The sequence below is a fragment of the Cricetulus griseus genome, chromosome 5, assembly GCF_003668045.3.
Source record: "Cricetulus griseus strain 17A/GY chromosome 5, alternate assembly CriGri-PICRH-1.0, whole genome shotgun sequence".
Taxonomy (NCBI): domain Eukaryota; kingdom Metazoa; phylum Chordata; class Mammalia; order Rodentia; family Cricetidae; genus Cricetulus; species Cricetulus griseus.
In genome coordinates, this window is record NC_048598.1 from 169,258,721 (window position 1) to 169,283,443 (window position 24,723).

A 24,723-nucleotide genomic window follows, 5' to 3' on the forward strand; every position below is an offset into this window, starting at 1 on the left:
TTAAGAGGTTGCTGAGGAAATACAGTTCATGACTGACTAATCCAAATGTGGATGTGCAAAAAAAAAAAAAAAAAAAACAAAAAAAAACAAAAACCCTCTGGGGCTGGAATGATGGTGCAGAAGTTAAGAGTACTTGCTGCTCTTGTGGGTACCTGGGTTTGGTTCCCAGCACCCACATCTAGTAGCTCACTACTGTCTATGCCTCCAGTTCTAGGGGAACCTAATACCATCTTTTGGGTTCTGTGGACATAGTGCACACACAGAGACTATAGCAATACATGTAAAAATGAAAAGAAATATTTAAAAAAAATTGAAGCTTATGTGAATAATGTATAATTTCATATTTGCAAAACCATCTTCTTTTTATCTTTTACCAATGTTCAATTTTGATCAGTTTTGCCATGATAATTAGAGAGAAGTGAGGAAGATAAGAAATTTCCATAATACATTGGAATTAATATTTTAATAAAAGTAATATTTTTCATTTACTGTTATAATTGTGTACATGCATCATATCATACTTTAGTGATAAGAACATTTCTAAAATTACCAATGTCTGTCTGTGCGATACAGGTTCTCCCTATATAATGAAACACGATGGTTTCACTCCTTGGTGAGTACAGGGCCAGTAACCACAACTAAGAGAGAAAAGAATGAAGTTTGTTACCTGCAGCAAGTAAGGAGAGCACAGGGGCCGGATCAAAGCGGGGTCTCCCAGCACACAGGGCAGCGAGACTTTATTGAGAACTCACGGCTATTCATATTGGAAGGATGTATTATCATATATAGGCGTTGACACATTCCTGAGCACATTTGTTTCAAGATCATGCTTCACACATTGCATGTTCAGAAGTGGAGGATAAGGATAACTCTGTGACAGATAATTTCACATTATGAGATTATAGTGAACAAAGTTGTGTACCTTTTGAGGATAAGCTGTGACCTGTTTCCCCTCCTGGACCCTACCTTCTGATAGTACATTTAGGACAACTGATTGATGATGATAGTTAGCACTCTGGTGACCAGTCACCTCTCAGTAGTGCCACCAGCTGGAAATCAGTCCTTCCAGCACATGAATTTTTTTCAAGGACTTTTCCATCTGAACCACAGCTATGTGATACTGGGTAAGTCTGTAAAACTAACTTATTTACATGCTGTGAAATAAATGTTAGCCTTTGGACTGAAAATGATACGATTTTTTTTCTCTCTATGCAGATAAAATGGGCACATATCTTGTAATAAAAATGTGTTTGTAATATGAACGAAATCAGTTAAAGCTGCTGTTGGTTAGACGTTTGAAGCAAACCATGTTCGTAATGCTAACATCTTTATGCTACTCTGACTGCTTTACCTGGAGTCTACAGTAAAGTTTTAGGATTATGAAGCGTCCTCTGCTCAGTAACTGCTAATCTCTTGAGCCAAAGTTTCTGTGGTTCCCATCAGTGACTATCTTTATTTTATCTACACAATATTAGGTTTTGGCCATTGATTAAAATTGTATATAATTTTAGTTATATTTTAGACAAGGATATGAATTTTAAAATCTTCCTAGATTTCAATCATACATTTTATCTTGAGTGTTAGAATGATTTTCTATTAATACCACAGACTAAAACAAATTGGTTAGTGTTTTGATACTCCAAATTTATAAGTTATTGTGTTAAATTATATTATATGTATGGTTTCTTGCTTGAAATAAAATTACTCTATTTAAAAAATTTACTGTATCTTCAAATTAAAAAAAAAAAGCTCCTTTTTTTTGGTTTTTGTTTTTTCAAGGTAAGGTTTCTTTTTGTAGCCTTGGCTGTCCTGGAACTTGCTCTGTAGACCAGCCTGACCTTGAATTCCTAGAGATCCTACTGCCTCTGCCTCCTGAATGCTGGGATTAAAGGCATGCCCCACTACTGCCCAACAAAAAACCTAATTTCTTATGTTCAATATTTTGTAGTTTTTGAAAATATTGCATTTGTGAACTAATTACTATAGCTTACAAGGGTATATTTGTAGGTGGCTTTTTATTTTATTTTTATTTCTATATTTTTGACTTTTCTTACAAGTAGAATTCAAAGGAATAAAATTTTTCCATTGAAAACAAGCCAGACCATACTTTCATGCATATTTTTGGTCTGCTATAAAAATCATAATTTATAATTCACATACTTATCAAATGATTATTTCAACATGAATAAGCTTGTTAGGAACCCACTATAAATTTAGTGAATAGATACAGGTTTTGTGTTTAAGAAGTTCAAGGTCTGTCACTATTTCTATATTGGAACCATAAATCTGATACTAACAATGATACTGATGTGGTTTTCAGGAGGAAAAAAACTGCTTTTTCCATTTGTACTCATCTTTATTTCTCATGAAGCAGTACAAAACAACTCGTCATTTTATTCCTATAAAACTTAGGTACAATTATTAATCTCTTCTATAAATATTTATTGAATGCCTGCCTACTGCGTATGCCTTGTGCTATTTTATACATTAACGATATGTTCCAAAACAAAACATAAAGTCCCATTTCTCTTTATAGCTATATTCTAATGGGTGCACATATAGTGCTCCTGGAAAATTCTGACTCCAGAATCTGTGCTTTTAACCACCAATGCTTTCCTTAAAGTTCTTGGCAGCACTGATTGATTTGCCAGAAAGATTGCTATCTTTGCTAGGTCTCTTTAAAACCCATAAAAAAAATTCAGGGTTTTATCCCACATCCTAAGATTGTCTTGAATATAAAACTAAATCTAAATAAAGACCTACTTATTAGGTGAAAATGAGAGAATGGATTTTTATTGAAATATGGTTGTCTCATATTGTAACCCAAATATAAGACATGCATTATTTATGATATGCCATGTTCAAGCAACAAATGCATTTTGTGATTGTGGAAGTTAATGACTTAATGGTCCGTATTAAAGCTTTGTTTAGTTATTTTAAGATCATTTTTAAAGTTAGCAGGGCATGGTGCTGCACATCTTTAATCTCAGCACTTGGGAAGCAGCTGGAGGATCTCTGTGAGATCCACATCAGCCTGGTCTACATAGTTAGTTCAGGCCAGAACTACATAGATGCCCCCTCTATATATCAGTAAATATATATATATATATATATATATGTATATATGTCATATATATTATATTATTTGTATATATGCAGTACATTATAATGAGTCAGTTAGGGAAGTTGGACGGAGAAGTCCATTAAATGGTAATGTCTATTTTCTGAGTTTTATATTTTCATTCCCATCTATTATGTCCTAGTACCATATATCATGAGAGAACATCCTTTAAGCCAATTTTCTTTTTAAGCATTTTGCTATATATTTACTCTGGAAGAAGGGATAATTATAACAGTTCTATCTAATACTGTAAAGGTGGGTAGGTGCAGCCTTGAGTCTCCTATTTATTCCCACTGTCTGCCAGCCCTGTCTATCCTTTCTCTGCCTAGCTATTGGCTATTCGGCTCTTTATTAGACTAATCAGGGGCCTTAGGCAGGTAGGGTAAAAGAAAGGCAGCACATCTTTACATAATTAATTACACATCCTCACATTGTTAAAGGAATGCAGTATAAACAGAAGCAACACACCTTTACATAGTTAGCGTAATAATCTGCAGCATAAACAAATGTAACACATCTCTGCCCAGTTAAAATAATATTCCACAACAGGTACTATGGAAAATCTTTGTGTCTAAATTTTATGGTCTATTTATTGAATTTTAACTTTTCAGGTTTATCCAGATGTGTTTATCGAGTAGGCTGAAATTGTTAGTACTGTTTCTGACTATGTCCTTGCATATAGCTTAGGAGAGAACATTAGATAGGACCTTTATTTTCATTTATGGTGTGGACTCTAACATCTTAAATCTTGTACAAAGTTTATGAATCTGTACTTAGTATAATATATTATTGGTTGAGTTTTGCTGGGCTTTGTCCCCTCTGAAGCACATTTTGAAATTTGGTTGCTGTTAGGGCATTCCTGGGAGATAGGGCCTTTATGAGGTAATTAGATCATTATGAGGATTGATTCGTTCTTGGGGAGCTGGATTAATGTGTAGCCTTCCATCCCCCCAACACATCTCCTTGGGTTTCTGTGTTCCCATCATCAGTTGCATTGGCTAGATGTTGGTGCCTGCTTCTTGGACTTTCTAGTATTTAGAGTCATAAACCAGAACAAGTTTTTAATATGTTATTCTGTTTCAGGTATTCTGTGAAGTCACTCCTGAAGGTCACTTACTTACTCATGTGTGTGGATTTACTGATGGGCTGTTTTCTGTTCTCATGAAATAAATATCTGCATTTTTGCTAGTATTATTCTGTTTAATTGCCTTAGCTTTGTAATATTGATATCAGATAGTGTGTTTTAAAAAGTGCTTTACTTAGATTGTCACTTCTCTGAAGGATCTGTGCTGCACCATTAGAGAGATGGGCTGAGTTAAAGTGTGTGTGCTTATTTCTCATGTGTACTTCCAGTCTGTAAATTAGCATTGTGAATTTGAGTGTCTTTCAGAATGATCTATATGGATTAAGAATGTCTGCTTTGTCTTTGAAATACAATTAGAGATGTTAAATGGAGATGGCATTTATATAATCTTTCTATTCTCAAATAATGATTGGATGTAAGAATGTTTTATATTAGTCAAGTTTAGAACAGTAAAGCTACCTGGTCATTTTATGGGATTCACAAATATTAAATATTATTTTATTTAAAAAATAGTCTTTGAAAATTTTGATTAAAGACTGAAATGGATTTCATGCAGTCATTTTTCTTCTATTGAATGAATTTTCCAAGATACTTATAAGATCTGTAGTGACACTGTGTTCATTGAAAGTTATGTCTTCCCTTTGACAAAACTAACATGAAGGAGGCTTCCTACAATTTTCAGTGGATTAATATGAAGCTTCTAGGGTATTCTAGCTCTGTATATTTTACTCTTGTCTTGTGACCACTTCAGTAAATTTGCTCTTATTTCATCCGAGTTGGGGATCTTCAAGCACGGCTTGAATGTTGTGGGAAATTGTTTCAGAATGAAGATTTGTGGGATTTTGAAGTAGTGAAGCAAAGGGAGGAGAGTCTAGAGTTAGAAGTGCTGTTTTACAGTAAGAAGTTGTGTTTCTTGTGCTCAGTTAAGTCATAGTCAGATATGTTAGTATGCTTCCTTTAGGAAAAAGTAAGAATTAGCTGGACATTTGCTGGATACTTATTTAAATTAAGACATTTACTGATAGTCCTATTTCTTGGTACAACTACTCAACAATTAAACGGAATGCTTTTGCTGCTAATGTAGAGTATTAATCTACTGTGTGGCACTTCAACAGTGTAGTTGCTTGGATAAGTTATAAAGAACAGAAATTTATTCTCTTATCATTCTGGAGGCTGATAAGCTCAAGATGAAGCACTAGCTTCCCCTGTGCACCTTCTTCCTGTGTCTTCCAGGGGCAGAAGGGGAAGGGCTAAGGGGATGTTTGCTTTCACATGGTAGGAGAGGAGAGAGAGAACATACTCCTACAAGCCCCTTTGATAGCAGTATTAATTTGCACTGTCTGCCAGGCGTCTTGTGATCTAACACATACCCAAAGGCCTTGCCTATCTACCCTATTGCTTTGGGGTTAACACAAATTCATATCATAGCAGTTTTCATGCTCTGTGGTTTGATTTCTGACTTCAGATTAGCAAAGTTCATTAAACATAGTGTCCTAGGCATCCTAGTGAACACCTCAAAGATGTTCATCCATGCCTTAATTCATGGAAAATATGTTACTTTGAATGGTAAGCAGGACTTTGCAGTTACAGGTATGGCTTTGAAATGAGAAGATTATTATAGATTATTCTTGTGTTTTCACTGTCAGCCACTAACGTTTGTAAAAAAAAATAAATAAATAAAAAATAAAAGGAAGCCATAGGCAAAAAGATGCTGGATGCTGAAGACAGGAAATCGAAGCATGGAAAAAAAGAAAAAAAAGAAAGGGATTGAGAATCAAGTCAGATAGATGTGATTAGAAGTTGACAACTGCTCTCAGCTGATAGCCAGGAAAAAAATGGGACTTGCTGGCTGTCTTACAACCACAAGGTACTAAATTCTGTAACGAAATGAGTAAGAAAATAGTTTATTGTAAAGCTTCCCCCCACCCCCCAGGGTTTCTCTGTGGCTTTGGAGGCCGTCCTAGAACTAGCTCTTGTAGACCAGGCTGGTCTCAAACTCACAGAGATCCACCTGCTTCTGCCTCCTGAGTGCTGGGATTAAAGGCATGCATGCCACCACTACCCGGCTACTGTAGAGCTTTTGAAAAGCAAATTTTACTTGTTATTTTAATGAAGAGAATGTTAGCTGTTTAACTCTAGTCTCCTAATTTGCTTAATTGAAATTTGTTGGCTTTGCCTTGTTTGTAAATTTAGGTTCTGTTTGAGAAACTATTCTAATTTTTTATGTATTTTACTTGAAAAAAATGTGTATAGGTGTTTTGCCCTCATGTATGCCTATGTGTACATTTCTCATGGAGGCTGTTGGATGCCCTGGAACTGTAGTTGCAGATGGTTTTTACCTGCCATGTGTGTGTGTGCTGGACATTTAACCTACATCATCTGGAAGAACAGCCAGTGCTTTTAGTTATGGAGCCATGTTTCCACCTCCCCTTTGCTCCCCAGCCTATTCTTAGAAGTCTGAAAATGTGCAAGTCTTGAGGACTGAGGAGAAGGCCCAATCAATAAAGTATTTGTCACAAAAGCGGTGAGGATCTGAGTTCAGATCCCTAGCACCTATGTAAAAAGCTGAGCATGGCAGCATGGGCCTGTGATCCCAGCACTAGGGAGGCAGAGTTAAGAGGATCATTGGAGCAGTCAGTCAGTCTAGGAGTCAGTAAGTTCCAGGTTCATCAAGAGGTCTTGTCACAAAAACTAAGATGGATGGATAATGTTCAGTGAAGGTACTCAGGATTGACTTCTGGCTCTCACGCATATGTTTCTGCACAATGTGCAACTGTACACATAGAAAAAGAGATGGGGATTGGACATTGTTTCTTAGTAGTATATTAAATCAGTGAGGCAGCCTAAAGCTTTATTTGGGAAGAGACTTGCATAACCAGTTTCAGTTGAATAGGAGAGTTAGTGTTTATTTGGGATTCTCCATATGGTGACCTAGATTCTCCAGCTTGATCAGGACTGAAAGTACACCCAGGATGATCACCTCTTCAAAAAATTAGGCTTTCACGTGTATATTAAATGTGGTAATTATGGGCTAGGGGTAGCAAAGTTACTTTGCTGATAGAGGATCTACTGAACAATGTTTGAGAATCATTAAGAATAGGCACCTAATTAACTGATGTGGAAAAATTACTGTTTAACACTAAGTAGTGAAATTGATGTTTTAAAGTGAGTTAAACTGTAGTAATGAAAAATAAAAGCTAAAAAGGATTGGTTAGGAAGATTTTCACTGATAGTAAATGACTGAATATATCTTTTTGAATGTATACTTGTAGGCTAGTTATTTTAACATACTGGTCAGAATAGCAGTGTGCTCAGAAATTCTTCTTTCATCAAAGTGATGCATTGCTAACACTTGAGAGACTATCATAAAATTATAACAGAAATTATTACAAATAGTTCTGTGAAATTTAGATTGAGATGGAAGAGATGAGCTTTGAAACCATTTAGATCATGGTTTAAATCCATTTTCTTCTGTATTGGTGATTGGGTTTGAAAAACTCTCCCATTTCTAAAGACTATTGAGATTTACTGAGACAGAATTTATAGACCTCTGCACCATTGCCTGGCCCCCAAAGATTGCTTTTCTCTCATTCTTTTTTCTTTAGGACTGTAAAAACCAAATTTTTGTCACATTTTAACAGTCACCTTGGGCACATGTTATACTCTCTGCATTCAAAAACAAAATAGTTGTTACTTTTTTTTTTTTTTTTTTTTTGGTTTTTTGAGACAGGGTTTCTCTGTGTAGCTTTGGATCCTATCCTTGCACTCGCTCTGGAGACCAGGCTGGCCTCGAACTCACAGAGATCCGCCTGCCTCTGCCTGGGAAGTGCTGGGATTAAAGGCGTGAGCCACCAGCGCCCAATAGTTGTTACTTTTATGTGTACAATCCTCATGGATTTTTTTTTTCTAGACAGGGACTTATTCTGCAGTCCAGGTTGACATGGAACTTACTGTGTGACCTAGACTGATGTCAGGTTTTTGGCATTTCTCCTGCCTCAGCCTACTGAGCCCTAGGATTACAAGACTGGACTAACAACCCCTGGCTGTTCTCATGGATTTATTTTCTGAGAATAAAACATTGAAGTCTTACTACACATATTTTCAAGTTAGAGATGGGTACTAAAGGATCATAAAAAATACTTAAGAGGGCTTCAGAAATGGCTCAGTGGTTAACAGCACTGGCTGCTCTGCCAGAGGACCTGGATACAATACCCAGCAATACCCCCTACCACATGGCAGCTAACAACTGTAGCTCCAAGATCTGAAACTTTTACACAGACATATGTGCAGGCAAAACACCAATGTACATAAAATTAAAAAGAAAAAAATTAAGAAAAGCAAAAACCATGTTACTAACATACTTAATTGAGGGAAGAAGTCATAGTGAATTCCTTTTTACAATTTGTTCCTTTGAAAGTGACTGTGTCACATAATTGAATCGAAATGCTATTGTTCGCTATTTTTAAACAAATTCCACAATAATGTGATAAGTGCTATATTGATCCCAGGTGCCAGGTCCTGAGCCTTACATCATGAGCTAGTTCTCATGACACTTTCCACCAGCTCTTTGAAGTGATGTCATTTTAGAGATAGACAGAGTCTCTTGAGATGAGGTAGCAGTCTCATATCACACAGCTAAAGCAGGAGGGTTGGATTTTCTGTTTCTTTTAAAATATATATCTTGAAGGCTGGGGAGAGGGATCAATCAGTAAGATGTGTGCCACACAAGTGTGAAGACTTGAGTTAGATCCCGCCAGAATCCCAAACTGAAGGCTTGTACATGTAACTCCAGTGCTAGAGAGGCGGAGATAGGAGGGTCCCCAGGCATGCTGGGCAGCCAGCCTGTATTCATAGGTGCGCTCAGTTCCCAGCTAGAGGCTTTATCTCAGAAAGCATAGTGATAACTCCTGAGGAGCAATACCTAGGTTTCACCTCTGGCCTTCGTGTCTACACACATGTGCATCTACATGCACACAACTTCCTTCCCAACCTGAAATACGTGTGGTCACTTATGTGTCGCGGTGCAGATTTACTGTAGAATCCATAGGCTTTAAGTTTGTGTATAGCTGAAAAGCTCTTTTTTTGTTTTTGTTTTTTTTTTGTTTTGTTTTGTTTTGTTTTGTTTTTTCAAGACAGGGTTTCTCTGTGTAGCTTTGGAGCCTTTCCTGGCACTCGATCTGGAGACCAGACTGGCCTTGAACTCACAGATCCACCTGCCTCTGCCTCCCGAGTGCTGGGATTAAAGGCATGCACCACCAACGCCCGGCGAAAAGCTCTTTTCCTTCATATCCACTCTTCTTTTTTAAAATAAAGAACCCCAGACCCCTGAACATGGATGTCAATGAGGAGTCCTCTGTACTCTAGGGGACCCCTGGTAGTGGATTAGTATTTTTCCCTGGTATAAGAAGGGACTTTGAGAGCCCATCCCACGATAAGGGATGCTCTCTTGGCCTGGACACATAGGGGTGGGCCTAGGCCCGGCCACGGATGATGTGGTGGACTTTAGGGAGCCCCCGTCAAGGGCCCTGCCCCGCCTGGGGAGTGGAGGGTGGATGAGGTGGGGGACAGGTGGGAGGTTATGGGGAGGGGAGGGGAGGGAGAGGGAGAGAGAGGGAGAAGGGATTGACTTGTGAAGCAAGCTTGTTCCTAATTTGAACTAATGAAATTGAAAAAAATAAAATAAAGAAGCCTTAAGGGAGACAACCGACGTCTACAGTTATTCTCAAATATATATTTAAGGTGATAATTTGAGCATCTTTACTCATTAAATGTAGATCCCCCCCCCCTTTTACCAAAAGTAAAACCGTTTTCCTGGAGTTTTAAACATGTGCACTGTGAGACCAAAGAGTATATGAAGTTTTGAAGTTTATAATTTTAAGTGCAGTAAGTTTTCCAGGGGAAGTTATGATTTACCACCTAATTTTTTAAAAATGTTATGATTGATACCCTTTTTATGGATGTTACCTGAATTTTCTTCATTATTATTTCCCTCTAGAGTATTGTTCTTTAAAAGGTATTTTTTTTTTGAGTGTATTTTTACTTATTTTGAGACAGGGTCTCATAACCTATCAAGGCTTTGAACACCTTGAACTTTCTTTAGCTCAGGCTTCCAACTGGGATGATAGGCCTGTGCTATCATGACTAATGAATGTATGATTTTTAATGGAAATATTTTATCAGTAACTTATTTATAAAAACAAAATTTATGTCTATGTCCCTAGGAAGCTAATGTCTTGGTGGATTGATTATAGTATGTATGGCTAAGTAGTTAAGATTAGTAAGTTTGCTTTTTTCTTTAAGAAGGTAGTTTGATATTAATTGAATTCAGTGTGAGCTACATTTTTAACTTTTCATTTATTAGAGACCTGAATACCCTGAACCTTTAGTCTTCTGATAATCAAATTAGTGGTTCCCTTCTCCTCCTTTCTATGAGAAGGTGTTTTTTTTTTTGTTGTTGTTGTTGATACTGCAGCCCCTGAGTCAGTGGTCATTCTGCCCCAGCCTCTGCACTGCCCAGACTTCTTCCATTGTTAGTTACTGTGGGCGGTTTTAAGTCAGTTGATCTGAAACTCGAGCACTCGTATCACTGAAAGTAGTTATTTAAAATGGACTTTTCAGTGCTAAAATCCTAGAGGTTTTGATTGAGAAAGTCAGATGGGATCTCTCTCTCTCTCTCTCTCTCTCTCTCTCTCTCTCTCTCTCTCTCTCTCTCTCTCTCTCTGTGTGTGTGTGTGTGTGTGTGTGTGTGTGTGTGTGTGTGTGTGTGTGTACATATGTCATGTATACCTGTAGAGAGGTCAGAGGACAACTTGTGAAGGTTGGTCCTCTCTTTCTAAATTATGTGGGTCCTGGTAACTGAACTTGGGTCTTCAGGCTTGGTGTCAAGTGCCTCCTTCACTCACAGAGCCATCTTGCTGGCCCAGGAGGAATAGGCATTTTAAACCAGCACTGTAGAAGATTCTGATATAGGCTGATTACATTTTGAGTGGACAAAATGTAATCTCCCTCCCTCCCTCCCTCCCTCCCTCCCTCCCTCTCCTCCCTCCCTCCCTCCCTCCTCCCTCCCTCCCTCCCTCCCTCCCTCCCTCCCTCCCAGACATGATCTCACTACATAATACTGGCTGGTCTGGAACTTTGTGTAGACTAGATGGCTTAAACTCACAGTAATCTGTCTGCCTCTGTTGTCTGACTACCGGTATTGAAGAGGTGCACCATTATGCCTAGCTAACTTTTCCGTTTTAACTGGCCCTATGGCATGAATAATACCATAATCTTCTCTATCCAGCCAACATATACTGTTGTATATCAATAAAAATCAATAAAATGTAGGATCTAGCATGGAATCATGAGCAATATAATGGGCTAGTATATTTGTCTTATTCTCTGCATTCCCAGTCTATTTTCAGTGTGCCCAGAGTCCTCATTTTATTAGTATTAACATGAAAAGTTTTATATTAAATTAAAAATTTCCACCTAGTTTGAGTATTATACGTCTATATCTCTGTAAAGGGAGAGTGATTTCTTCATAATGTTATTACTTTGTCTTGTGCCACTTTTTTCTTTTCACCCGGAAAACTTGGTAGATAGGTTTTATAGTCTGCCTTGCTAACGCCTCTCTGGAAAATATGAAACACTGCTTTCATGGAAGCAGGGTGAGAAAAATGATCTTGCTCCCAGACAGACTCAGCTTTCTTTTATCTTGTGATGCTTTGGGGTTTGATAGTGGAAGAGTTGATATTGGTGGCAGTGCGATGAGTGACAACTCCTTTTACAAAGTACAAAGCTGTCACACTTGCAAGCCAAGACTGCAGCCTGTAAAGACTGTGTGACAAGAATGGCAAGGACACTTAGGGTTACCTTCACGGTTTTTTTAATAATGAGAAAGGGGAGAAACATTCTCATTGAGTTTTCTGAGCTCTCCTCAGATGCAAAAATGAATCTTCCTTAGGAGATGATAGCTTTTGTATTAGTAATAAGTCTGCTGTTTCATTTCTAATCATGATACCACTCTTTCCAAATTTGTGCAGATTATTTTTAATATTCTAATAGCTTTAATGGTATAATGTCTAATTATATTTCAAATATATCCAGCCAGTTAGCTGGAGTATCTTTCATTATTTGACTGGTTTTTAGAGAAATGTCAGCTTTCAAATTAGTTTTCTTTTATTAACTCTAACCCACAATTCTTTTTGTAGTTCCCTAGGAGCGAAGCTGAGTATCCTTGAGTATTTTGTCTTTAAAAAAAGATTTGTTTCTATTGCTTTTATTCGTGTGTGTGTGTGTGTGTGTGTGTGTGTGTGTGTGTGTGTGTGTGTGTGTGTGACACATTGACATGAGTGTGAAGGAGCTTGAAGAAGAGGGAAAAGAGTATGTTGGTTTTCTTGGAACTGGAGTTACAGGAGTTGTGAGCTTCTGGATGTGGGTGCTAGGGATAGAAGCAAGTCCTCTTAGCCCTGAACTGCCTGCCTCCAGCTCCTTACTTTAGGTCTCCTTATTTTTTTGTCTTATGATAGTACCTAGATGCCATTTTTCCATGTAACATTTATTACAAGCTAACTCGTGTTTCATTTTTTTTGAACTCACCCGCATGTCTCCAAAGGGGACTACATTCAAGAACACATGCAGGTGCTTATCTCTGAACTGGAAAGAAAATACTCTCCAAAAATGTGGTTTGTTTACTTATTTCACATTTAATTCGAGGAAAAGAAGAAAAGTTGTTCTATTCAGAAAAAATATTTGCTTCTGATACCAAGTTAGGAAATAGAAACCTTTCTTGCATTTTTCCAACGTGATCTTAAAATATAGCTTGAAGCTATTTTATTCTATAAAAGGTTTAATTATTTGATCCTTTATTTGTATTTATTAATATTGCTATATTTAAAATCTTAATTTAAAATATTATCTTTATGAGCCAGAAGTAGTGACATACACCTTTAATTCAACACTTAGAAGGTAGAGACAGATGGACCTCTATGAATTTGAGGCCAGCTTGGTCTACTGAGTGAGTTCCAGGACAGCCAGAGTTACATAGTGAGACCCTATCTAAAAGAAAACCAAAAAAGTAAACAATAATAAAAAAGTATGCGGCCATTAACAAAGAATGAAGATATGCATGTAATGAGTTGGATAGATGTTCAATATGAATTATTGGGATAAAAAAGCAAAGGATGATTTTTATTTTCTATTACATGTTGATATGTTGTCATGTTTTCTTTTCTTTCTTTTTTTTTTTTTAAAGAAAGGGTTTCATGTAGCTCAGGCTAGGCTCCAGCTCTTTATTTAGCACTGTGCAGCTAAGGATGACCTTCTTGAACTTGTGATCCTCTTGTGTAGGCTTGCCCCATTGCTCTTGGTTTTATGGGTGGCAGGAACACAGTTTTTTGGTAAAGGACAGGCAAGCACTTTACCAATGCCTTTCACTTCCTCACAAATGAAACTATTAAAATAAAATGCGTTACTGGGAATATGCAGTGAATTAACTAAGAAAAGTCAATCTTAAAATTTCAGTTTAGATTCTGGGTATGGTGGTTCATGCCTTTAATCCCAGTACTTGGGTATGTCTCTGAGTTTGAGGCCATTCAGGTTGGCACAGTTAGTTCCAGACCAGCCGGGATTACTGAAACTCTGTCTCAAAAACCAAAGCCAAAACCAAAAAACAAAACACCCCCCCCCAAATACTATCAGTCTAAATATTTTCTGGTATTAAAAATGTTCATGAAAAATATTCATTTCACTTTATTGAATTTTCTTCTCCCAGATTCTTATCATTTTGCCCATGTTATGAGTGTACTTTGTACAGTGTATAATTAAATAGCTCCATGAAGGAGGGTAATCTGTGTACTTGTGTGGCCATGCTTAATTCTTCACTTTCTTACATAGTTTTCTTTTAGTTAGCAAAGCCTATTTATTGTGGCCGGAACTGCCTGTCCCAGCTGCTCACTCTTTGCTGGGCTACTGCCATCATTTTGGCCAGACCTCTAGTATCCAGGCAAGGGCAGCAACAATCTCCTGTCCTTTGAGCCCTCCTCTAGCAGTCTGTGATTGTCAGAGACATCATGCTGATGATGTCAGAGACTCGCCCTTTTCTTGTTACTCTCCTGCTCACATGTTTCTGCTGGCACTTCAGAGTTGTCAAATGGTCCCAGTTTAACTTCCCTAACAAGCTTCTCCACTGTATTCATTCCTTCCAAACAGCAGTTTTCTTTTTTTCTGGAATATGCTGGTGTAGATTTCCTCAGTAGTACTTTTGTTATGCTATTTATTAAAGTTAATAGAATTATTTTCTCTTTTAGTCTCCTAAAAACGACTTTTGCTACTTTTATTCAGCCTGCCTCCTCTATCAGATATTTTTATATTTTTTAAAATATCTCATCTGAAAATCCAAAATATTCTGAAATCTGAACCTTTCTGGATAGGACATAGGAGGAACATTCTACATTTGACCTAATATGATGGTTTCAGTTCAGATGCAGGCACATTAAAAATCTGGCATAAAATTACCTTTAGGTTGTGTATGTATGAAATAGATGAACTCTTAACTAGAATTGGACTCATCTGCAAGTTATGTCATTAATTATATACAGATATTCAAAAAATACCTTGATTATGGGTTTTTACACCCCTGTGGGTCATGACCCTTTTTCTGTAATTCAACATCTCTGCCATAATGCTCATTCAGTGTAAAAATTCACAAATTATGTAACCACAAAACATAATAAAATTAAAAATGTTGTTGCCCTTGAAATAAAGCCTCAAAATTACTGTGTGAAATAAAATCCTAGTTATGGTTCTTTTAGATTATTTTTACTCTTGAGTCTGATAGGGGATAATTTGTGGAGTCACTTCTCTCTTGTAGCTTTATGTGTGTCCAAGGATCAAGTTAGGGTTGCCAAGCACATGTGGCAGTGCTTTGCCATTGAAGCACCTGCCTGGCTGCAGACGTCAGAGCTTTAAACTTGGAGAATGGATGCTTTACTGTAGGGGTTCTTTCTTTCTTTTTTTCTGTTTTTGGAGATTAAAAAAAAACTTGATTACTTACATGAATATGACTGACATTGTTGTCATATATAGAAGAGTCTTTTAAAAAGCATAATTGTGAAGAATTTAATCTTCACAATTGAATATTTTTTGATAGAGTAATAAATTCTGTAAATTGTCAAACAGAACAAGAGAGACAATACAAATTTCTGAACTTTATGGACCTTATGCTTGGAGTAGTTGACTCAATTAACTATAGAAGGTAGCATCCATGTCTGAAAGCATAGATTGAAAGCACATGGATATAAAAGTTGAATTGTAAGAAGTTGTCCCTACCAAATTCACTCCTGCCTCTGTTGTATTTGCAAAACAAATTTTCATTATAAAAGGAAAAGTTAGAAAGAATGCTTTTTTGGGGGGTGGGTAAAATTACTAGTGAAAAAGTGAGAAATTTTCATATTGACGCAAAAGACCTTCTGAGGTAAACAATGGTTTTGTTTGTTCATGGAGTGAATGAAAAGCAAGGGAAACTTAAGGTTGTCCAAGCTCTCATTTACCAAGAGATCAACAGTTTCAGACGTTTGTGCTTTTTTTTTTCTTAACACAGTTTTTCACACACTATATATTTAACACATTAAAAGCTACTTGAGCTTTCTAGTGAAGTATGGGAAGTGTAGATTTTGTTTACTGTAAATCAGTATGTGTACTTTTGTATCCTGAAAGAATTCATTACAGTAGGACAAAATGCTTAATTGTTTACTCTGATGTCTAATGTACAAATAGTGGCTTAAAGGGCAAAGTTGTAATGCTATTTATTTTTTTTCTTAGAAGACCAGAATGCATGAAAACTATTAGGCCAACGTCAGAAACTTATTTTTATACTAAATTCTTTAGAATGTTTATTAAACCTCATGATTAAAAGTACTGAAAACACAGTGAAGGTATTTCCTAACATGAACTCTGAAAGTAGTCTAGCTTTTAAAATTAAAATTATACATCTAGGTGCTTATGCTTGGAATTATGAGTACAAAATGCACTAAAAGTTTTAGTTAAGGTGTTAGGAGGTATTGTAGGCCAAATATTGAATAAAAATTTCTTAACCTCATTAAGTCTTAATTTTACAGTTTCAGAAAATTAATTTTGCTTTATTATGCTACATTTTTGTCAAACTGTAGCATTTCTTTAATTTCAGAAAGCAGGAGGAAAGTTTTGCCAAGTTTGACAGTGCTAGTATTATCAGAAATAAATCAGTTTAATTTGCTAGAAACCTTAGTGACTTCAAGCTTCTGTATCATGCTCAATTCCCCAGGGAGTAGGTTAGTCAGTAAAGTTGATTGAATGAATCTCCTTTATTTGTATAAAAGTAATAGCTATTGAGTTGTTTAACATGAGGTTTTAAATTTAAAAATGATGTTACTTCATTTAATGAATATATCACATTTAAAATATAGAATAATTACTGTTAAGCTAACCAGTTGTACTATATATAGCAGGTACTTACCTATTTTAAATAAGTTGTTGCTAAGTTTTTGTTTTTACGACACATTGCCAAATTATTATAGCAAGTGAGAAATTCTGTTTTGCTATGAAAGTATTCATACTCCTTTCAATCTATAATTATAAGTAGTAATCATTTTCTAACATGAACTGAGGATTGAGAGAAAATGCTTCCGTTACGTGGTGGTGGAATAGAAACGTGACAGTTTCTTGTTGCTTTAGTCGCCTGGGGAGTGGAAACAGAGCCGCTGTTGAAGGCTGGGAAGGCACACTGTATAAATTCTACTGCACACAAGTTGCTATGGATCTAAAATTAGAAACAGCTGCTTTTGTCAGGCTTTTCTACAATGATAGATAAGATCTTCTTCCCTCTGCTCAGCCTTCCTATTTATGTGGTTAACTTCTCTTATACAAAATGGTAGCATTGTTATTAAACTAAAAATTAAAGTTATTTTATTGCAGTTTTTTAAAACCAGCATTTTCTTTTAACCTAGAACATTTGGTGTACAATCAGGCAAAATGAGGGAGAAGGGACAAGGCTGGTGTCAATATAGCTTTCTTCCCTCCCTTTATTGTTTGTTTGTTTGTATTACAGGCATATTACCCTTGTAACAGAATCCAATTTTTTTTTTATATAATAAGCTTGAATTTTAAGTTTCCCTAATTTTGTGTGCATTTACAAGGTTTTATTTTTTTCACTGGCTCATGGTTTTAAAATACTAATATAGCCTATGGTTTCCCACATAAGGGTTATATATAAGAAAGAAGGTTTATAGATAGTTCATTTTTTTGTTGTTAAAATGTTGTAACAAGTTCATCATTCCAGAAATATAGCATAGTGGTACAGAAAATCTTGCTTTGATTGTTTTGATACTATAATTTTTTTGTGTTAAATATTTTGCAACTTCTCATAGAAATATATCTAGTTCGTGGCTTAGAAATAATAGGCTTCATACATTGTTTTAAAAAAATGTAGATACCTGTGTCAGTTACATTTTAAAGTTATACACTGTTTTAAGGCTATGTATTTATTCTTTAGAAAATATGACTTACATGAGTATATTCTGATGGACATAATATTGACAAATTATACACATGGTATTACTTTTAACAAACTGCCATGCAACAAATACATTAAATAATGAAGAAATTGAGTATATATGACCTAATCTAATTGACATTCACATTGAAAATCTACAACATAACCAGTACTGAGAATGTTTTTCTCTTACATTTGGCAGTAATCAGTTTTTACAATTTAAATTTAAAACTTTTCTGAAAGTAAATTTGGTGAAACTTAGAATTCTCCCTAGTCTGTGACAACCTGAGGTACTAAACATTTCTCTCTTATTTCACTGTCTTCATAGGGAACCTTTTTGTTTCTTTTAGGATCTATCCATGAGTTGTGTATTACAGCATTATTAGGCATGGGATCAGCTTCAACTATGGAAACAACACGTTTTTTCATTTTGCTTTTTAAGACCTTTTGAAATTTCTGTCTGGTGAATGCATACAGGAGAGGGTGGAATATAGTTGTTCCATAAGCCATGACTAGAAAACACAATCTTAATTTTACTAAAAGGTCACTTGGGCCCAAACATAAAATGGTGGTATTTAAAACAGAAATTGGTGTCCAACAGAGAAGAAATGTAGAAATAATCAATAAGGACATTCTGAAGACTCTTTTCTGCCTTTCTCGCCGTTCGCGGTGGCGTTTCACTGCACGCCGGAGGGCGATTATTACTGACACTGAAGTTCTCACACCAAAGACGACATTTCTCCCACCACTGCCCTGGGACATGTCTGTCGTCTCCTGTGTGGTTAGAGAGATTGTCTTTTTCTTCCGAGCTTTCTTCTTCTGCCCAGTTGAGAATCTGGTGCCTATTCGGATGTTGAGAGCCTGAAGTATTTTGGTGTAGGTGATGAGCATCACTATAACTGTGAAGAAGAAGATGGGGATCTGAACAAGAAGGTGGTAGTACATCCCCAGCTCAGTGTAGTACTCACTTGTACTGACGCACAGCAGTGTCTTGTTTTCCCATGTGTTTCCACTCTGAAGACTGAAAAAATTGACTTCAATGAAGGGAATCAAGAAGGAGAAGAAAGAAAAAATCCAAATGGATGTCATTAGCATTACAGCTCTGCCCATTGTCAGAATTCTGTTTGCAGGTTTTACAGAGATGTCATATCTGTCCAGAGTAATAGCAAAAACGTTGATTGCTGTGGAAACACTTGCAAAGGAAACACAAGCTTCATGAAAACAGCAGATGAGAGCAGTGTTACTCTCCAGTGAGAGCAGAAGGATCACTATAGTTAGAGGAATACATCCCACACAAATTAATACATCAAGTACATGGAGATTCATTGTAATAATGTTACTGACAGAGTTGATTAAGTTGGATTTCATGCAATAAAGTACCAGTACAGTAAGGTTGCTGCCAAGTCCCAGCACAATTTCTAACATGAGAAATCCAGTGAGAGATACTTGAAAGCTTAATGGATATGATAGTGCTTGGTACATATTGGTGTCGATGTCATCAATGTCATCTCGCACTGTAATGTTTGATACAGACTGCATGTTGATTTGTAAAACAGGAGAAAAACACATTCTTTTGGAGCAGTTGGTGTTTCCCCTAGAAAATGAAATAGAATATTTGATATTTGACAGTTTAAGTGACATATAAGACATGGTATTCTTTGTAAACATCAAAATATCATTTTATCATGTACTTAGTTCAATTTTTTATTTTGTAAACTATTGATGCAAAATGTAGGATTGGGAAACATCAAGGCTGCATTGTTTTGGTGTAAAGAGAAATTGTTTTCTCTTTTTAAAGTAATAACCATATGGGAATATTTCATCTGTAGTGCAGAATTACTATCCATACTACAAGGGTTTACTTCATTGGAAATAACTGAGGTGTTTACTTTTAGAGAAAGTATGCTTCTGAATAAGAAGACTACTTAATAAGCAAAACTAATTTTGGTCCAATGATTTAAGATTTCATTTAAACAATGCTGTGAGTGGATAGAAGGTAAATTCTATTTTAATATGCTCTTGCATGATTAGTGTAGGTATAATTATTCCTGTGAGATTTCAAATGAAGGGAACAAGTGTTAATTTGAAAGGATAATGGCACACAGCTCTAATTTATCTTTTTCTATTATACCACTATCTTACCAACTCTATCGAGTTTTGGAGTCATTAACAATGTGGACATTGAGTTTATTTCCCTAAGAAAGATACAAATGATGCGGATTTTGGATATCATGTCAATATGCCTACTACATTTTTACAATAGACTTACAAAGATTTGGGAAATAGAACGACAGTATGTTAAAATAAAAAGCCACAGGCTCAGTAAAACATATTCCTACGGCTGATGTATTTTGTGACCACACCCTCTTGTGTGCTGTAGAAAGAGGAAATTGAAATTTGATACGTATTAAGAAGTAGATACTTAATAAGAAACCCTGTCCTGAAAAACCAGAAAAAAAAAAAAAAGAAAAAAGTAGATGCTTTTGAAGTGGTTATTTTAATGTATCCAGTTATTTTTGTTTAATTTGTGAGATTAAAAATGGAATTCAAAAGAATGTTCTGATACCCATTTTTGAGAAAACTTTAAACTTTAACGTTACACGTGAGACATTTGGTTCATATCAGCCAGTGAATCATTTTGAAGAAAAATTCTAAAATGAACATTTTGGCTAATTCATGCAAACAAGTATTTTAGGGCTTTAGAGCCATTTATAAAAATGGTATCTTATTTTTTTCTGGGCTGAAATGTCAACAGTGAGCACCTTAAAATTAAAATTCAGCTTAAAATATCAATTTATACATCCAAGTATATTTCACATTTCAGGCATTTGAACTGCCAAATCCAGCCTGAAGTATCAAAATTAATAACTTTCAAAATTCATAATGACATTTCAATTGATGTTACCTTTGACAGCTCTATACATGTTATTTTAGGGTTCTATTTCAGAAATATGACAACATTAATTTCATTTGAGTCGGAATGGTTATTACTAGACACATATTTATTCATATAAAATGGCTTAACTTACTGAAATCCTATAAAAATGGAAAATTTTAAGAGTGCCAAATTTTGTGAACTGACAGACTGAACATCAGGTCTTTGTTTTGTCACATCACATTTATAATTAATAAAGCAGACATGTCAAGTAAGACGGCAATGAAAGAAAACACACTTATTTTCTGCCACAGGGTGCATGCATGATTTGACCTACCTGTTTGCTGTTGCCTTATGGGACTTTTGGCTCACCATGGCAGTTTTCCACAAATTGATACATGATGTCATTGACAATTTTGACATGAGTTTTTTTTTTCCCCCCCTGGCAACAGTGAAATAGTTGTATTTTATTTCATGTCTTGTAGGAATTCATTCTTTGCTGTTTGAGTACTTAAGCTGTACAGATTGTAAGGTTTAGTTGGCTAATGGATTTCTGAAGAACAGCACATAATTTTTTCATTTTTCCCCCCTCAGAAAGTCATGGACAAATGAGATTTTGCCAAATGATAGAAATTGTACTTCCTTTTTGAAGGAATATAAGATTGTGTCTCTTTGTTTGCCAGAATATGTGAAAACAGAAAAGGAAATATAACGTCTCTAGCTTCTAAAATGCATTTAGGTATCCATTTGTTTGCGGTCTGTTTCTGCAGCAGTTCTCATTATTTTGAAATGATTTCTTGATCACATAATTTGCTTTATATTGTAAATCCAGTACATGCTCTTTTGATAAAAACCATCTGCTATTTAATTTGGTTTGTTCTCATTAGAAGAGGATACATAATTGGTCATAAAGCTCAGATGGAAAACTCTATTAGTCATATCAATTGATATGAGTATCTGAATAGTACAGAAAACATTTGCTAAAGCTTCATTTTGCTTGCTGGTCTATCATGCCATTTTCCTTTTTGAAGTTTTTGCTTCACTGTTTCTTGCAGAATCAATAATGTCCATAATCCTGCTGTGTTAAAGTGTTAGATCTTCCTTCAGAAACACTCATCTGTTGGTCTTCAGGCTTTTACAGTTCTATTTTTTTATTTTCGTGGTTATTCTGTATAGCATCTTCTCGGGATGCTGTCAGCTTGTTACGTTCCAGCAGAGCTAATTTGAGGCTTTAACTCCTTAGTTTCTTAAAGTCATGTGTTACAAGACTATCTAGCAGTTGGTGATTCAGAGAACTAGGGAGCTTCTTAGGCAGTTGCATTCTTCATATCGTCAATTTTATATACTGAATTAGTTGTGGGCCCTTGTGAAAAAGGTGAAAATGATTAAGGAATAGGATTCCTAATAATTTTGAATTAATTACAAGTTACTTTAGTTAAAAAATTAAAACCATGTAGCATTGTTCTCAAAATAAGCAAAGTGTATTGCTATAGGCATAGCTATAGTCATAAAATGAAGTATTTTCAAATGAAATTCCTTTTATAATAAAAATGGCATATCTTACCTTAGTTAGCAACAGAGTTAGCATTGAAATATAACCATGAGAAATACTGAAATTTTAAACTAATTTCTCTCCTCTTTTAGAATGTTTAGAGATTATGAATAGTTAGTATTTACTAAACATACTGCCATTACCCCCTGGTAATAAATTTAACATTTCTTGTATGCTGGGAAATATTTTAGCTTGCTTAATTATTAGCACATGGCTTGAACTTTAACTCATTAAAACAGATTCTGTGATAAGACACTATAAATTTCTTTTGATGAATTGCTCATGTGTGTGAAATGTAAATGGTAGTAAAAAAATCTTAAGTGCAAATTAATAATTTTCAGTGAACATGAACATAATCTTAACAAAAAAAATCTAAATAGTAAACTGGCTTCTTATAAGACATATAAACATTTTTTTAAGCACTTGAGAAATGGTAGACTAGTGACATTAAAAATATTTGGTATATTCAAAGTGACTTAAGAGCTTTGGAGTACATTATAGAGAACAGAATAGTTTTTGATTTAACAATGTACCCTTAAAAATTACATTTAAAATACATCACATCTTAAAAGAAGTAAATTTAAAAATTCCATATTTTCCAATAAGTAGAGTAAAACAAGCAAACTTAAAAATTTAGGCTAAAATTCCAAAGTAATTTACCCCACTCTGCTCTTTCAAAAGCAGCTATCTACTATAATAAGGAACACATCTTACCTCTGCTGAAGATTTGACCAGTTCCTGATGTAGCTGAAGCATTTCCAGTTTTGATTGTTTCATTTTGTTCATTTATCAGTAGAGGGCTCAGGGAAGAGGGTCATAAAAACCTCTTCAGAATGACCTTAATGAAAATGTGTCTGTACTGTGCCATTGTTTCGGCAGTCCTGCTAATGTATAGAACGAGTGGTGCTGCTTCCCGGCTGCAGTCTCTCACTCTTCCTACTGTGGAGTCAATAAGCATTTGAAAATACGCAATGAAAGTCATTTAGCATACTGAAGGCTAGTCTCCAGAGACAGCCTTTCGATCCAGTCTTTCTGAAAAGGCATGGCTGCTTTTCAGAGGAAAGCCTGCTTCGAGCGAGCAGCTATTGCAGAGTGACAGCCTACCTTGTCGCTTCTCTCCACTGCAGAGAGATGCAGTGCATTCACTAATTTTGATTGGCCAGTTGTATTGGCTTAAACTGCTTCATATGTATGGAAGAGGGGTCCTCCCCCCACTGCTTTATATAAGGATGCTGTTTTAAAAGGCTAAGTTTTTAAGTGGTTGTTTGTAACTCTTAAATGGAATGTGAGTAATTAGTCTTTTAAAAATGTATTTTGTTCTGGCTCATTGAGTCCTCAATGCCAAACACTAAGAAAATGTGTGTGTGTGTGTGGGGGGAGGGGGTTACATAGTAAAAATAATGTATTTTTAAGTCTGGATAACTGGATTTGACTATTTTAGTAGCTGTGTGTGTGCTATGGGTTAAGTTTCTTTGTTCCACAGATAGAAAGCCCTACATCTTTACAGTGAGCCAGGTTTGATTTCAGCTAGTTTATTTGTATTCAAGTCATCTCTTTGTATTCCAATTTGTGACCATCACATGGTATTAAATGTCATCTTGACTTAAATATTCAGTCACTCAGATATTCCTTCATTTCATTCGTTTGTTCACATTGACTTAAGGTGGTTATACTGTAAAATATTTGTAAACATTCCATTGTTTGCATTGTGTTAGAGCATAAATGAGTAATTTGTTTCAGTTTTGGGAATGTAATCTCAGTCCTCACCTGTGCTGATATTTTTGGTTGTAAGCCCAGCCTTTAACGGCTGAGCCATCTCCCCGGCCCCTGTGCTGATATTGTTATGTGTAGATGTGTATTGACCATTTGCTGTTAATATTTCATCTCACTGGGCTATTCTATTTTTGAAATGGGCATCTTTCTTACATATTGTATATAGGGATTGCTGATGCTGTTGGTAAATATATTGTGTGGTAAAGGAGAAGGTGTGCGTCCTCTTCACAGTCGGGCAGTAAAGTTAACTATTTTAAGATGATTGTAAAAAACAACAACAAAAGAATGTATAAAAATTCATTTAAAATTTAATTTCTATGACTTGTGGGTACTTTAAAATACATTTCTATTCTCTTTAGTGATGAAACATACTTTTTTAGATGGGAGTATATGTAGTGACTAGATTCTTTTCAAAATTACTCTTATGTGTGTATGTGTGTGCATCTGCCATGGTGCACATGTCTTAGTCAGAGGATACCTCACAGGAGTTGGTTCTTCCCTTCTGTCATGTGGGTATGGGGATGAAACTCAGGTTGTCAGGCTTGGCAATGAACAACGTTACCCACTGAGCCAAAGAGGAACATATTGTTGATGGCTGTACTATTAGAGTATTTATTAATCATTACCTAGTTTCAATATTTTAGGAATAGTTTTCAGTTTTCAAAATGCTGTATTCTAGATTTTTAAAAATTTGTTATTGTAGAAGCCGGTGAAACAAACCTTTAATCCCAGCCCTCAGGGAAGCAGAGACTGTGAGTTTGAGGCCAACTGGTAAACAAAGTGAATTCCAGGACAGCCAGAGCTG

At 35.7% G+C, this 24,723-nt stretch overlaps 2 protein-coding genes across 2 annotated transcripts in view; one reads left to right on the top strand and one right to left on the bottom strand.

Annotated features, from left to right (window-relative positions):
* The window catches only part of Cog5 (component of oligomeric golgi complex 5), a 321,229-nt gene that overhangs the window by 64,340 nt on the left and 232,166 nt on the right, over positions 1-24,723 (top strand). The gene's annotated exons all lie outside the window — the stretch shown is intronic.
* On the bottom strand, positions 17,989-19,325 carry Gpr22 (G protein-coupled receptor 22). The gene has a single exon (XM_035445026.1). The coding sequence runs from the start codon at positions 19,285-19,287 to the stop codon at positions 17,989-17,991; it is 1,299 nt and encodes a 432-aa protein (XP_035300917.1). The 5' UTR covers positions 19,288-19,325.

What these genes read in the sequence shown, in the direction of transcription:
- Gpr22 (XM_035445026.1), bottom strand. Translation starts at nt 19,287, where the DNA reads ATGTGTTTTTCTCCTGTTTTACAAATCAACATGCAGTCTGTATCAAAC.